The sequence below is a fragment of the Etheostoma spectabile genome, chromosome 7, assembly GCF_008692095.1.
Source record: "Etheostoma spectabile isolate EspeVRDwgs_2016 chromosome 7, UIUC_Espe_1.0, whole genome shotgun sequence".
In the NCBI taxonomy this organism is placed as follows: Eukaryota; Metazoa; Chordata; class Actinopteri; order Perciformes; family Percidae; genus Etheostoma; species Etheostoma spectabile.
This window is the reverse complement of record NC_045739.1, coordinates 18,272,237-18,289,501: the sequence shown is the minus strand read 5'-3', so window position 1 is coordinate 18,289,501 and position 17,265 is coordinate 18,272,237. Positions and strand designations below refer to the sequence as shown.

The 17,265-nt window shown below is 38.5% G+C and overlaps 1 protein-coding gene across 1 annotated transcript in view; it reads left to right on the top strand.

The window, feature by feature from the left end:
• The first annotated feature begins 15,058 nt into the window (after window positions 1-15,058).
• The window catches only part of mapk13 (mitogen-activated protein kinase 13), an 11,130-nt gene continuing 8,923 nt past the window's right edge, over window positions 15,059-17,265 (top strand). The window contains exon 1 of the mRNA XM_032521999.1: window positions 15,059-15,317. Coding sequence (XP_032377890.1) covers window positions 15,205-15,317 — 113 coding nt within the window. The 5' untranslated portion in view covers window positions 15,059-15,204. The remainder of the gene's footprint in view (window positions 15,318-17,265) is intronic.

The following is a 17,265-nucleotide window of genomic DNA, read 5'->3' as shown; positions in this document are numbered from 1 at the left end:
AGATGTGGACTACACTGGATGGCAAATTTCTGATGTTTCATTCTTCTGTCTGGCAGCCATCCCCTCCACACTAATACTGTGCATACCATCTGAACTTTTATGCACCAAATATACATTTCCTTTGCAGTCAAAAAGAATTCTTTGAAAGTTCCTATTAAAAAAGATGAGAGGTATGAGCAGCCTGTGAGATTGTGTACCCATGCAATAGCTCATCGAAGCTAACTTTATTGTTCATTGTTGTGGCAAGTATGAATAAGAAAAGCTGGCAAAGAAAGGTCATTTTTCATGTAACTCTTTCTCCCCCCTCTTTTCCTACTTGTCTCTCTCACTCCTATCTTCCTCTTCCTTTCCCCAACTTTGCAAATGTAAGGCTTCACCATCTCTAATTTTCCCTCCATCATTCCTCCTGTTCTCCTCTCCTTTCTTCTTCTGCCTCCCATCCTCCTCGCATTTCTATATCTCTGTCATCATCTTGCTCCTCCTGCTCCATCTCTCCTCCCTCTCTTCGCCCTCTCCTCCTTCTCTCTTCTTTCCTTTTCTTTCTCGGCGTGAAATGTGTAGCTCATTAGTTTGCTCACCACACCGTCTCACGTCAGTCTGTCCTTCACATCTCGCTGCACTGCTAAGAAGTCATTTATGCCGCTGTGTAGCTTCCCCTCCTGTTCCCCCATCTCCCTATTTCCCTCCCTGCAAACCCCACCACCGCTAACCTCCATATGGTTTCATCATCATTTTGCAGTAGCACAAAAAAAGACATCCCAACCTCCCCCCACCTCCATCTCCTCCCCCCCTCACTCTAAACACACTGTAAAACAGAAGAATTTGAAGGGTGAGGCTCAAGAATTGAAGGAGGAGGGAGGGGCGAGAGGATCAGGATTATCCCAAGCGTAATGATACAGCACTTTGATAGAACAGAAGAAGGAAGACAGAAAGAGGGGGTAAGGAAAGGGAGGAGAACAGGGAGGTGGAGGAGAGGGAGAGTATAGGAATAAAACTTAAGCTGCTCCCAAAAATCATGTAAATGCAGAGATAATAAAGGAACTGTTTGGCATTCAGAGGACTGGGTGGTGCATCAGTGGGGAGTAATCTCAGTGAGAATGTTGACTAATGCCAGCTCTCTCTCTCTCTCTCTCTCTCTCTCTCTCTCTCTCTCCCTCTCTCTCTCTCTCTCTCTCTCTCTCTCTCTCTCTCCTGCTTCAGTGCCAGCAGGGTGTCTGGGTATTTTCTAAAGGGGCGGTGGGCAGGGGAAGGGGCTGTGAGGGTTTCCGGATAGAGGCCTCAAAGATGGCACAAAAGTCAGATCTCTCCTGTGATTAGTTCAAGTTGCTAGATGTACAGGAACTTGTTAAAGTTTACTGTAAAATGTATGCAATGGTGGAATGTACATTTATTCACATACTATATTTAAGTTTTTATGTACTTCTACTCAATTTGAGTACTACCACGTTATGCCCCGCAATAGCTTAATGTGCATTACAGATGCATGACTGTATTAATGCATTGTATTAAATAAGCTGATCGAAGACTTTAAATGTATACTCTCAATCTACAAAGTAAATGTCACATAAATGTAGTGCAGCAAAACATACAATATTTCCCTTAAATATATAAAGGAGTAAAATCATTAATAATGATATGATGATGATACTTTGTCAAAATAAGTCTGTTTTTTTTTACCTGCTGTGATACAAGAAGAATAGGCCTAGTAGTTTTAGTAAATATTATCAGAATAATGTACTTATAGTATCACTAATAAAATTACTCATTATGCATTGTGGACTCTGTAAGTGTTATATTATTATTATTATATAATATGAATGTGTTACTTCTGATGTATTTATTTGTAACAGCATTTTAATGTAGATGTTCGAGATAGAGCTAATGCTAACTAACCTACTTATCATACCACCTGGTAAATTATTCTTTCATTTAACAGCGAGTAGCCACCAAGGCTAAGTTTTGGGAAAGAGACTTCAAATATGGTATGTGGGAACCACTAAGGTCTATATAAAAGCATCCAAAGAGCACCATGTCATGTCATACCTTTAAGTATATGTTAAAAGTTACATGCACGCTGCTCATTCGTAGAAACAGTTATTGAACCTCTCACCTCACCTACATGCTTCACACTAATGCTTCATTCACATGTGACTCACTGTCTGGAGCAGGGCGTTGCTCTAAATGATGAGGTGCACCTATTAAAGTGGATACTCAGCATATCGCAAAATGTCAAGGGCAAGTTTGCCTTTATGTGAAAATGAACAAGCTATGTGCACGCATGGAGAAGCTGACATTTTAGTGACATAAGGTGACCAGTCAACCCCCAAAACACCCCCTTTCACTCTTTTGCCAGAACCAGGGGGCATTCACATTTATGAATCCCTTTCACTATTTTTAACACATTTTTTTTGTTGTGGTTTATTTTTTATGCATTCATTGCTTTCATCCATTACAGTAAACATTCTGTGGATACTAACAATTTGTAGTCCATGTTACATGCATCGTCTCTGTACATTGTTCTACTTTCCCAGGAAATATAGCACCTTAGATTCTCAGGCTTCAGAAAATGAACTTCTGAATTGTTCAATCCATCGCTGTCTTTCATGGAGCACTTTCCTTCTGGTTGTTGACGAGGGTAACTTAATGACAGCAGTGTTTGCACACTAAAACAATAGGGTGCATACATATTGTATATGGTTTTATGTGGGACACCATGTACTAGAACTACATTACCTTCACTGTGACAGATGATCGTCATTCTGCTCAACAAAGGGGAATGTTTATGAGTGTTTCTGTGTATGTGTGCACACTCAATCATGCGTGCATTGTTGCCTCTGTACGTGAGTCATTTAGAGCGACAGTCTGTATTAAAAGAGAGAAGTAATAGAGGTGGAGACACAGCAAGAAACAAATGAGAAAAAACATAATAATGGGGAAATCTGTCTGATGTGGATTGTGTGTATAAGCAGATTGCTGTATTTTATGTAAATCTTAACCTTTCCACCAGTGCTGGCTATCAGGCCTGTTGACAGCATGGTGTGTATCTGTCCTGTGGACAAGATGAGCAAGGAGACAGAGAGAGAGAAAGAGAGAGAGAAAAGACCTGTCACCACTGACTAATTACACTGCAAGCAAACAGTTGAGGCCTCTGTTTACATTTGGACAGCCAAGGGAGGTCAAGATGAGCATCATTAATCAGATATTTCTATTGCATACTACCAACACACACACATGCACTCGTAAGATTACAAATGGCCATCAGTCATGTTTTCGATTTAACATGAAGGACGGTCTTTATAATTATCAAAGAGTTTGCAGTGATGAATCCCAATAAAGAGCGGGACCTGATGTGGTTAATCAAAGCTCTCTGGGGTTTCTGGAAGCCAACACAGGGCTGCAAAGCTGCAGTCAAAGTCAATGGAGACATGGGCCATTTCTACCAAAATCATTTGCAAACTGTTTTGTTAGGTTGCATGAGATTTGGTAGATTTCAGTTTGGCAACTAAATAAATAGATTTCCCATTGACTGACATAGGTATTACCAGGGAAATACCAAGTTACTTTTGGAAATTCATCTTTCTAAAAGTAGTAGTAGTAGTATTTCAGATCAGGCATAAAGGCTTGAGAAAGTCCTTTTGAGTCACAGTTCACCACTTTTGGCTTGAAATACCCAATAGACCTAAGCAAGCAAAGGACACGAAAGTAAAAGAAAAAACCACAAAATCAAAGGTAATGAGAGGAAAGTAACTAAGGACAGGAGACAGAGGATGGAAGAGGATGAGAAAGAAGAGGGAGCTGTTAGAAAGAACGAGTGTTGCTTGGATGATGTGCCACAAGGTTATGGTCAGAGGTCTGGAGCGGGCCAGGGCCATCTACAAGAACAGAAGAGAGGAGTGCTCAGAAGGAGAAGAAAGGTAGTGATAAGATGACATGAAACCTCAAGATTTCCATGTGGACACAAGTTTGTTTCAGATAGTCATAGTGAAGGCGAAAAGGGTTCAAATAAGAATAGTGTTGAATGGGGGATACCATTTGTACAGTAAAGGAATACAGAGAAACCATACAAGCTAGGGTTGTGGGAGATTGGCTTGTTGGTGAACTTAACAATTAAAACCCCTTAAAGGCAGGTTTGGTAACTACCTACTACTACTGTAATCCTGTAAAAGGCTCGGAATGCTTGGAAAGAACCAATATCATGCCTCCTTCTCCGCTGTGCGTACTCTACCCCTCCCGTGTAAGAGCCTGAGCTCAATGTGGTTTATCGCCGCATTGCTATTAGTCATGTTTCTTTTGAACATTCGGTTTGACAATAGTAGATTTTTGGTAACAGGGGAATGAGACATGAAGTAAAATTGCGGCCCTTTCTTTGCTCGCTGTGGTGCTCCTGCCCATCTGTGTGTGGGTCGCAGCCCCGAGGGCAGGGGGAGGGGGTAAACGGAGCCCCGAGGAGATGTAACTTTCAAATCTTGCTAGCATTTCAACATTACCAATCCTGCCTTTACGTAACAGTCAACAAAGGGTGGCAATTTCTTATGGGTGATAGGATCCTGCCTTTTGTTTTTTTGCGGGAATTAGCACATACTTTTACTTTTAGTTTTATATTAAACTTCCGCATTAGCTTTGACTGGTCATTTTAAGGGCAGGAGATTGTGTCTTTATCTGCTGGCATATCATGAATATGAACAAGTGCAGCTGGAAGGAGGCAATGGGAAGAAAAATAGAGCCAGTGAAAACTGAGTGAAACGTGATGCACATGAGCTGTCAATCTACATAATAACGTGTCTGTGCGTGCGTGTGTGTGTGTGTGTGTGTTGACAAGTGACAGGTCTTCTGGGCCGATGAACTGGACCGACAAGACGCATCACAGTCACCTCCGTCATGGCCGGTCTGATGGGCAGCCAGGGCGGCCATGACAGGCGTAAGTAACACGTTTAGCCTGGACGCTAACACACTGTGACATATGCTCTCAAACCCACACTCTGCCCACTCACCACGTACAGTTTCTACAGTAATTACAGGCACCAAACATTATTTTCTGCTGAATTCCAGTGATTTGGAAGAGACATGGATGCTGAATGATGCCTGTTATGTGTTTCTCAAACACACACACACAAAACTGTTTTTGTTTTTTCTGTAGAAGTCTTGGATATGGATGCCTCTAATGTATTTGAAACACCACTTACTGAGATGACAAATGAACTGTTTGGAGTAAAAAGAAGTCATTGGTTTCTCTTAATCAAGTTTCAATTTAAGTAAGAAAAAGCCTACACGCTTTATTGTTTTGTAAACTCAATCAACAGGCATAATGAGAGCTAATGGGCTCTATCGGCATGCAAATTCAGACTAAGGGGATGGAAAACTTAAGAAAATAAACACCCTCGCATTGTCTTATTGAGTTGTGTATCATCAATCTGTGATGTTCAGATTGGGCTGCTGTCGTCTTGTGAATCATTGTGGTAATTCTCTTTGTTTCATATGACTACATGCCTTATCTACTCTGCTGCTTCTCCCCCATTTTTCCAGAATAATTGTCAGTAATGTTAACAGAACACATTAACCTTTAACTTTATTATCGCTGTTGTCTATATATAATCTCTAAATCTCTAAAATAATGTCTAATAATAATACATACAGAAATCACTGAATGAGTACACATAGCCACAGGAATGAATTAAAAAAACACCACTAATGTTAAAATTGACCAAAGAATTCAAAGTATATACTGTATGTACAGCACATATAACAAAAACTCTATGGTTCTTAGATTCTATTTCTGCCAATAGATCACCCTAAATCCTAAACACTGGTTATTAAAAAACAAATTTGCATTTAGTTTATTACTTTATTTGACAGGGACAGTGCATATTAATAACATTTTTGAAAATATGATTGAGTTCGCCAGCTAATTTTCATCAGTAGTCCCCGGGCAGGCAATCGTTAAAAGCAAGGACATTAAGAATTAAGAATAAAATCATTTAAAATACAAATGGTTGAAAGCAATTTTTAGCAAATACAAATAGCCTGCACTACATAGAGACAAGAGAGACAGCTCTAATGACACAGAATTAACAAAATGACAACAATCACAGATAGCGTGACAATACAATGTTGTGTAGAAGCAGCATAATAATGGCAATTAAGACAACAAACAACACAAGAACCACCTCACTGTTTTAGTGTTCACAAGGTTGGTGGCTCTTAATGTTGTCAAGAAGGAATGGTAGTTGGCTGTTTCTTATGGGTTGTGATAGATTTCAATTTTACACAGTCTCTCTTACGTGCCAGGACAAGGCCCGTGAAACAACTGAAAACACACATTTGTCTCAAACCCAGTAGACTTTTTGTGCTGTTATAACTCAATAAACAACAGTTCCTCTTTATGGATATTGATTGTGTAAAATGTTCATTATGTACATTATTTGTCACTGATTTGTTACTCATATGCAACTGTCTCTAAACCCAGAAGATGCTGCATGTAGCAGCAAGCCAATTTACCTTACTTGTACTTTCTGTATATTAAAAATGATTTGCCATAGATGATTACGACTGAGGCACTGTGTTGTTCCAGCCCTGCTGTCTTGCTGTCTGGTATTTTCTAACTGTCAAAAACGAAATATGTGGAAACAATAGCACAGCAAACAAGGACAAGACTATTGACAGCAACACCATGTAACATGGCAGATACTGTTCTATTCTGTCAATGATGGTATCTCTTATAAAGCAATGTGACTTGCAAACGTCATCATAAAAATAAGAAAATACTAAATCACAAAATAAGCAGCAGGAAATCCTACTTGTTACCAGCATGTGTTGGACAGGAAAGGTAACCTCAATTGGTATCCACAAACCTACAAATAGGCATTATCTAAAAAAAAAGTAATGACATAATTAGAGGAGGATTCTGGTTTATTTACCACGCGGTTGTTTTGGCCATTGGTTATAGTACGTTTGTGTCCAATCAAGTTAATTGCTGACATTTGGGATCATAGCAGACAGGTTTTAAATAAATCTCCAGTTTAGCCAAATTTATTTGGAGAACAGCGGGCTGTGAAATGATTAATCTGTTTCAATTTCAGTTTTACCTCCACATAAAGTGGGTTGGATTGTTGTTGTCTTATCTGATCATCTGAATGCTTGTGTTATTGTATGTTATCACTACTTTGCATTTGGTAAGTAAAATGTCATCATAATTGATAGAGATGATGACCAAAAGACCAAAGTTGTAATAAACTGTAATTATACCCTTCATATGTACATTTGGCCTTCCATACCTGCTGTTTAAACAAAGCCAGAATTTTTTTTTTCTTATCTTGGTTTAGCAAAAATACATTGAGAGCATTGTGCTGTGTTTTCTATAACTTTACAACACTAGAGATTTTCTGTCATTGACTTACCGCTGAAACTGCAATCATCTTTTCCTTCATTACGGTTCCCTGGAAAGCTGTCGAACCCAGCAGATTATATCCAGATTACAGTTTGTCCAAAATTCTCATCTGTTTTTCTGATGGGAGCTAAGTGGAAAAGACAGTCTTATTCTAAAATTCTCCATTTTAGCTAGCTTGACATTCAATATATAGTCAGGGACACATATTGCAGACATGAACGCCTGTCTTATTATAGCCTCTCACTTACATAGCTCTGTAACTTGTGACACTATTTGGGACATCATTCTAACAAATTAATACACTAGTCTGGCTAATACTCATTATCATCTCCTTTTCCCTCAGTCTTTCACTCATGAATAAAAAGTCAATGTCCCGAATGCTTTTTAAAGCTTGAGTTGGGTCATTATGCTGAGGGTCACCCCAGTGACAACCTTCTATAGATCATTATTGCTGTACATTCCAGAAATGCAGCAATTACATGCCATGTATACTATTAGAATTGGCCTGCTTTGCTACAGTGGCAGCCAGCCGGCACAATGGCACATTGAATTGCATGCATCTAAAGCTTGGTATAGTGGCACCGCAGGGACTTGCTGTACTGTATGAGGAGCTGTCATCGTCTGGGCAGCGCACCAGCCTCATACAAGATGGTTATTGCTGTTTAGATTGCTAGTGTGTTAGATATTGTTGGCATTGTTTGTGTGTATGTGTGTGTATTACCCATCTGTTACCAAATGTTCATCTGTGACAAAAACAAACGTAACATCTGCAATGCTTGGAGAGTTATTTTAACTCATGTATTTTCCTCTTCATCCTCATTAGGAGACAATCCGGGCTGACCTGATGCTGGGTCAGACGGAAGGAGAGCCAGGTGGTCGTTTAATGGAATGGACACATTTGGGATTGTAAAATGGTCCAAGTCCTAATCATAGATGAAGGTTGATACGCCATGACAGCTGTCTGCATTGCCATGTCCAAACTGAATAGCACCATTTGATCACGCGTTCTGCAGGTCATTGTGGATCACATGACAATGCGTGATATAAAATAGCTCACATATAGTGATGTACTCACAGAGAATTAAAACCCAACTCTGCAGTCCCTCTCAGTTTTATGAAACCTTTAAGCCTCTTGTTGCTCATTGTTTTGGTTTCCCAGATGTTTCAGTATGTCAGATGTTAACAAAGTTTGCTTCACTGCTTCCAAATGGCCAAATGAATTTGAGGGATGTTAGAGTTATACGGATGAGTCAGCTCAGGTCAGAAACATATTGGAACATGCTTGGACGTCCCAGGGCTGTATTATTTTTTGGTATTAATGGCATTTTGACTTGTAGTAGAAAAAGAACAAGTGTTGTAAAAAACATTAACAATGGCTTTGTTTGTGAAGTCATACAGTGAGCCAGCATGCATCAGGACACTGAAACTGAAGCAGCTAAATGGAATTCAGCCATTGTCAATTGTATTTACAACTGTGACATGTCGAAATGACCTCTGTAAATAAAGAATACTGCAAAAGTAAGTCAAAAGTAAGAACATTGATTACGGCAAAGCAATAATCAGATTAATGGAAATTGGATTGGCAATTGGGTTGATTTTACTGTATTTTTATTAATTTATTAATTTATTAATGTATGACTGACATTATTAGTTGTTATCTATATCTATCTATGCCATAGCCATATCAGCTATAGTTCTACTGATGTTTGTGAAGGTCACTAAATACGTACTTAACTCATCGACTCCTATGGCAGCTTCTTTTAAACTATTATCTTTGTATCTCTGTACAGTTCAAAAAGCACACAAAAGCATGAAATAAAAGCATAAAACCTCCAGCAATTTTCTGCAAATGGCTGAAAAACATGCAGTAAAATCAAAGGGTTTTGTAGCCAAAGAAATGCACAATGGCAGCAAAAGTCTAATAACACATACCTCCTTATCTCCTGATTTCTCTATTTTGTGCCAGAACTTAACCAGAGCATTCTGCATGTAAAACATTTTAACTACTAAACGTACTAAAATAGACTAAAATTGAATTGCTAATTATTGTCCATAATTTAAACAGACATGTACGCACATTTTAAAATATTCCATGTGTCTTTATTTACAGTGTCAATATGTATGTATATATGTGCAAAGCCTGATTCTTCCCTACTGTTCTCCAGTGTGAGGAATGAATAAAGCCTACATGCTTGGCTTGTCCTGTTCTAGTGGGAATGGTACCAATATAAAAATGTTAATGCCATGCTCTACCAACTTAGGCCCATGGGACAAAATATGGAAATTTCACATATGGAAATTTCTTAGTTAAAGTCTTTGGGCACCCATTAATATCATTATTATCACCTCTTCTGCCACCATCACATTTGCATGCCATTGGTTGGTGTGCTAAAGCTTTGAGGAATAATATCAGTGCACTAAACTTAGCTACAATGACAACAATCTTCAGTCATATGTCAGAATCTGCTGAATATGAGAGCAATGATTGACCGGAGGACAGTGTGGTTCATCTGATGTGACTTCCTCGGACATTTGTTTCTGATGATTTGCATCAGCATCGCTGCAGTCCTTATGGTGAGGGTCGTGTGCATGTGTCTGCATGCTTGTGTGTGTGTGTCTTGTTGCATTTGGATGCAGAGTGTATGGGTGTTCTAACCAGCCACAACCCCCCGGAGGTCACTTGGAAATGGAATAGATTTTTCTAGATCTCAGCCAAGGCTGTAAGGAAGGTCACTTCATTAATCACAGCTAAATGCCACTGTCTTCCCGTCTACCTTCTTAACCAAGTAACACCCACAGATAACGTCAGTGATTGATACTAATAATTAATTCTCATTCAGTACAGAATGACAGAGTATCATTCAGTGGGGAACCTTTAATTACTACGTAAAGACTCATTAGGTTAATGCCACCGTGTGCTCTGGTGGCACGGGGGGCAAATAGCTGTCTTCCTCCACCAGTGGCCTTTTGTGAAACAAGCTTCTTCCCCCCTCTCTCTCTCTTTCTTCCTATGTCGCTCTAGCTGTACCATCGATGTGCTAGCCTACTTTCCCTGCTGATTCAGTGTTGGAAAATGTCAAGTCCACTTTAGCTTGAGAGGATTTTGGCAGATGGGTTGAAGCACAAATGACGGAGGAACGACTCTGAACCTGTGTGTCTGCACGATTGTATGACTGTTGGTGTGTGTGCGTTTCTGTTTGCAGGGATGTATAGCTACGTGTGTGTATGTGTCTTGAGTCACATATAGGCCACCATAATATCTGCATCACAAGCAAGAATAGAGGACATGCCATGGTATTTTATTATCTGCCATCCCACATTGTGAAGGAAGTTGATGCAATGTAGTGCTCAGAGGCTTTTACTTTTAAAATAATATTCTGTGACATGTTCACATAAATAAATGTGTCATCTACAACTATCTCATTGAGTCTTTTTGTTTCCGTTGACAATAATAAAAGTAGAGTAATGATTCAACCTATGAAAGCTTTTACTTTTGCTGTTCTTTATTGTCAGTGTCTAGAAGATCTTTCCTGGGAATAAACCTCCTGCACGTAGTAAGTGATGCATTTTACATTCCAACATCATCATGAATAAACAAAAGCACTTGGTAGTTAGTGTTAGCAGACTACCACAGATGCTAAAAGGGGAGCAACTCCGAAATAAACTCTTTTTTTTAAAAATCAAGTAAAAAAATGGATTTGTGGATTACCGCTACATGACTCAGGCTTAACAAATAAAAGGCCCAAACACATTAATTTAATTTCTAAGGAGTTAACACGTGAACAGATTTAAAACAGTAAACACAGCTATGCCCAGACAAAGCTGCACTGGTCACTGATGTGATAAAATGGCCTGAATGCAACGTTTAGCTCATCCTGTGGCCCTGTGCTAGACTTTACCTCCATCTTGTGGTCTATTTAGCTCTTTTTCAGAAAATATTAAGCTGCAACCTTTACAGATGCAACCTGGGTGTGACGTATTTTCAAAATGAGCTTGTGTAGGACTTAGAGATGTGTTTAGTAGGATCAGGAGCAGCTGATACCATCAATCTGGTACATTTTTGTAAAAGTACCATTTCAAAACAGGCTTATAGATCAAAGCATATGGCAGGCTTAGCAGGCTTTTAGAATGTGCGAAGCTGTGTTTTTGAAAATGTGATCATTTCCTTGTTTAAGCATAACATGAATCCACATAGATTTGTATAACTATCTCTCTCTCTATGCTTTTTGTTGCCTTTGTAATGTAAACTTTCAATTTTCAATCACTGTGTGGGTGATATTAAATATGCATTAGTATATCATTATTTTACTGAATTCATTTTCCTTTTATTTGACTCTTAGAAATGGCATGAATGTCATTGAATTCTATTCTGAACTATTATGTTTCTAGGAAAGGACATTTCTCCCTCTAAACTGTTATATCACAACATGCTGGCAAATTCTTTCTACTATAGCCAACTTGCAACTGCCACAGAATTTCATTGACATTTACCCATGCAGAGTGACAGAGGCCCTCAAACAGTTGATGAAAACTATTTTTGGAAATGACCCAAAAATATTGACAAAATGCAAATAAATAGCAAAGAGCAATTGGATTTATGATCAATATTGGCAACAACAGACAAACTGCAGATTTCTGTCAAATTGGATTCCTCTATTTTGTATTAGCTTGCAGGTAGCATGTCAATTAATTACATAGAATAAGGAGTATGCAGATGTACCCATAATGTGTATCAATGGTAGAGTGGATTCAATAAATCATCTGCATATATCCTCTAGAGGAGGACAGAGGGACAGAGTGGCTGCCAGAATATACTTCAAACTTTTGAGCTTTTGGTCAAGATAAATAACAAGGTGAAGGAAACGTTTAGCTTATTTGGTTCACTTTACAGAAAGACTATTACTTTGTACATTAATGCTAAATTGTCTTTTGAAGATCATTGGCTCCAACCATTAGTGGATTTTTCTTTTAAATGTTACTTAACAGGAGGGTGCCCACCATAAACCACATTTATGGAGGTTATGTCATGACATTGGGCTTTAATGTGTTTTATGAATGCATCTGAGGTTTATTGAATTTAAATTACTGTAGCTGTACTGTACTGTGACACAGTGGTTATAGCAAAAAGGCCTCGGGTTTGGACCTCAGGTCTGCTCGTGTGTCCAAGAATTTCCTCTGTATTCTATAGTCCAAAGGTATGTCTGTCTGTATGTATTTTTCTTGTCACTTTATAATTGCACCTAGATAGGTCTTGCAATGCAAGACTAATTTGCACCTAATGGTGAATGAGGTGTGTGCCATCATGTGCTCCAGTTCCTGTGCCCCTGCATAGAACTGAAGGTGTAGAACATGGATGGATAGATGCATTGTGTAGTGGTTATCAGCTACCAGCGTTGCTGTAAGCTCTTTCTGTTAGTCCACCACTTTGGTCTAGACTGACAAATCTTAACAAAAGCTGGACAGATTACTATGACATTTTGTAAAGACATCCACGGTCCACAGGGGCAAACAATAATGACTTTGTTGATCCCCTGACTTTTACTCTAGAGCACTGTGACCCAGATATCATACTAGATCATAATGGCACAACGAGAGGTGTGGACAATTTAGTCAAGCTGCTATCCTGCTATACAGCTGTCCGAGAAAAACGTCACAATAGCCACTTCTAGTGTTTTACAACTTACTGGATGTTTTAGCATACAATAATGTATTTGTGATCTGGGAGGCCCATGCAGGGTGGCACCATGGAAAGCTACAGAAGAGAGTGCTGTTTTTAGGAGGGTTAAAGAAACTGGTAACACCCCGCATACAGAGCAGATAACCTGCACATGACACTAATCCTTATCTATACATTTAAGATAATGTAAAATGCCCAGTTACAAAATGTCTGGAATGAGTCACTGACAGCCCGGGCAGAGACGGAAGTCCCAGTATGGCCGTAACTAATAGTTACCACTCAAACGTATGAGTGGGTGATGTGGACAAAGTTAATACCATAATTAGTATTACCTTGACATCAATGTGTATACTATCTAATAACACTGTATAGTATGTATTTTTGCCAAGTAAATTGTAGTAATCGAACAAGTATTACAAATCGCACTGTAAAATGTCACACTACTACATTTAAATATATATACGTATGTGTATAATTTCTCATTATGCATAATACATTTACTACATTTATGTTCAAATTCAGATTAATCCTTTGCAACTACTATCTTCCACAAATTTATATTAATTTATTTTACAAGTGTTATGTGGTATAATATCATAAGTTGCGATGTAGTCTACTTTGTTAATCACTTGACTAAACAGAGATTTGTTTAGCTCGGGAATTTAGCGAATTAAACTTCATTAGGTGGGATTTTTTTCTCTCTAAAACACAGTAGGCTACAGGGTGAAAAGTGGGGTTTGAAAGCCAGAAAATTCCACAGCTGGCTAAATTATGGCTAAATCATTGGTATTGATCTATAATCCCTTTAACCCAACAGATACATTATGGTCACCTCCTCTCTTTTTAATTTTTAAATGCTGCCCCCAAAACATTAGAGCTGTGTTGACTCAAGTCCCATAAAATACAAAATAAAAAACAACTGAATATTTCCAATTTTAAGTTTGTTTTACTAATTTCTTTTTTGACTAAAAATATTCTATCTAATATTTTAATTGGATTTTATATTCCTCATCGTTTCACATTTGTGTTTACTTAAAGGCGTTCTCTAATCAAATACAATGGTTATTAATAGGCTTATACCTTCACTGGTAACATGGACCGAGATGAGACTAACATAAGACATACAGAAAATACAAATTCACCTTATTCACATGACCCTGTGTTTCCAAATACACAAAGGCCCACATCGTCCACATCTGATCTTACAAAAATATGTAGCCAATATAAAATTATGGCTATAATATAGTGCAGGAATAACACATATAGTGTCGGTTCATATCATAAACCTAAAACGGGTTGATGATTGAAAAAGGGTTTTTAAAGATCATGTATGATTAAACCTACAGTATTTGTGAACGAAGTCAAAATTTTAGAGCTCAGTTTACATGTCTGTAAGTGCGATGTCCTGCAGTAAGCTGCAATGATTCATAAACTTCTGGCAATGTAGCCTACAGTAGCCTAATTATTCATGACAAGTAACACCTACTGTGTGTGGGTGGCAGCAAATCGAGTCATATGGACATGTTTCAGCAAGCAGCTGTCTGAATTTTTCACGTATCATCGGGTTGTTTTCCACACGAGGGATGAAACTGAGTTAAATTAGTTTTTTTCTGCAAAAGGAAGACTAGGCTACTGTACATGAGGCTATATGTTAAGTAGTCGTCCAGATTACTTGTCCAACACTGTAACTGTAGTTTACTGAGACATCATTAGACTGTGGTGCCGAGTAAAACCAACGTGAGACAGTCAAGTTTAGACAGGAAATGTAATGATTTTGCCTTCAAAATAAAGTTTTGTTTCCGGCATTCCGAAGTCAAAGGAACACTCAAAGGAAAATCTTACAAAACAAGAAAGTCAAACGATAGCACAGACTAAATGTCATATTTCCAGAATTTTTAGAATGATCAATTGACATAAATTAAGCCATTTCTGGTTTTTTTTGCGCTCTTTTGAGCAATATCTTAGCCTTTTGTGTCCCCCCCCCCATCCACGCTGTCTAACGGACATTAATTTGAAAACCTTTAACGGAAGTAAGCTGCAGGTTATGTGGTCTCGTTGTTAAGCAATATTGGTCTACCTTCTGAACAAGTGACAGGTTTACAGGAGGAACTTTTTTTCCTAGCTTCGCCTTCTCCTCTTCATCATGGAGGCTCGGGCACATTTCTCTCGTGAGGAAATTAACAGCACGGTGTGGGAAGTCCCGGAGAAATACACACGGCTCAAACAGATAGGGACCGGGGCGTATGGGACTGTGTGGTAAGTGTTGTTTAACGTTACCACACGCTGTATGAAGTGTGTTTACGCTGTACGATGTGTGTGTCGTAGTTGTCTATGAATACTGTTTAGTCGGAGCCCAACATTCATTACCGTTAGCTGCACTGGCTGCATGCAGCCTGTGTTGGGCCTCGGTTATGGTTATATCCTGTAACGTTAGTGTACTGTAGCTACGTTACACTGTCAACACTGGCACAGCCATTAATGTTATTAAGTTTTAACACATGACACTTTACAGCGCATCCAGCATGTGCTAGACGAAGATTACATATCGCACAACACGTACGTTTCGAACTTATGTTGTCTTCACAGCAACAGAGGAGATGTAGCTATTTAGTATGTCAGTAGTAAAGATCGCCACTTTCCTCGTTCATTTCTTCATGCAGGTACATGCGAGGTACACAATTGTGGAAGCCGCATAAACAGATAATGGGCACATTGCATAATACGTAAACAGCATATTACACATTGCACATTAAATGACATTTTAGGGATATACGTAGGGGGTCAAACGTCAAGCCATGGGGAGACACAATTTGATAATCATTTGATTTGTTTAAGACACTAGAATAAATACATTGGACACACCCAACATCACTTGACATTATTGATTTACAGGAATCATATTGTTTATCATGCTGACTAGATAAATTCAACTGAGGCTGCAATTTGGTGATACATTTGTGATCAATTAAATTTTTGATATCATATACTATGATGTATTAGTGATCATTGGGAAAGGTCAAAAATTGAAAAAGCCCTTTTCCTCACAGCCATACAATTCTAAATGTGGTCCGTATGTATCAGTCACACTACTACTATTTTATTCAACAAGTCAGGTGAGACAAAGTATGTAAAAGTTAGTACAAATTATTAATGTCAAACTTACAAGGCTGCTGTCAAGTGTCATACAAGCACACTTTATTGGATCTATAACAATACACTCAGGGCCGTAGCCAGGATTTTTATTGATCGGAATTACAAGTTCCACCAGCAGAATCACACTGATACAAGACATTGTTGACTAGCCCCCAACCAAACTGTAACGTTTTATTTATTCATTCATTTTAAGTTGCAACATAATCTAAAAATGTAATTTACCTGCAGTATCGTCTGATTCGTTGTTTTGAATCCTTCTCTACACATTCAGATATGTAATTATAGTGAATACTAAATTTATTTTACTATCTAGACTATAAAAAAATGTACATATATATATATATACCAGTAGTTATAGTTGTAGCACCACAAATAGGGTTATTTGCTAATTCCATTACACATGTGCTGAATGACAGCCACTGAACATTCACTTTCAACATGTATTAAGAAAACACTGCATTATTTTTTGTTTTTGTTTTGGTGTTTAGCCACACTCAGTCTCAGCTTTGTTATTTATCCCATTGAGGGTGTTTATACTGACTTTGGTGTGTCTGTTGTCAAAGCTGCAGATATTGGCCTGCCAAATGTGGTTAGTAGGGTTTAAAGCATTATAATGTGGGAGTGACGGTCTGTTAAGATAATAATGCCTGATCTTTAAAAGAAGCTCCATCTGATGAACTTGGATCAAGTCCCCACCATTATCTGTAATTCTGCCAAATTGCACATCACTCATTAATCGTCTTGTAGGAATTTGCAAACATGGGAAAAGAAAGAAATAATAGAGGCATAACCAACAGTTTCATAACTACTGTATGTGTGAGATGTACTGTATTTATTGTAAAAGCTTATCTTGCATGGATCAGCTGCTGCATGTAGAATTGAAGTTAATATCCTACATTAGTTAGACCATTGTCAACAACACTGTACACAAGTGGTGTGTGTACTGTGTGTTGGTGGATGTGGCTCCAAATAGCCGAACAAGCCTGTCCTCCTACGATTTGGTGCCCTGCAGATCACTGCAGACATGCACATCACGAGTTGCCAAACATTT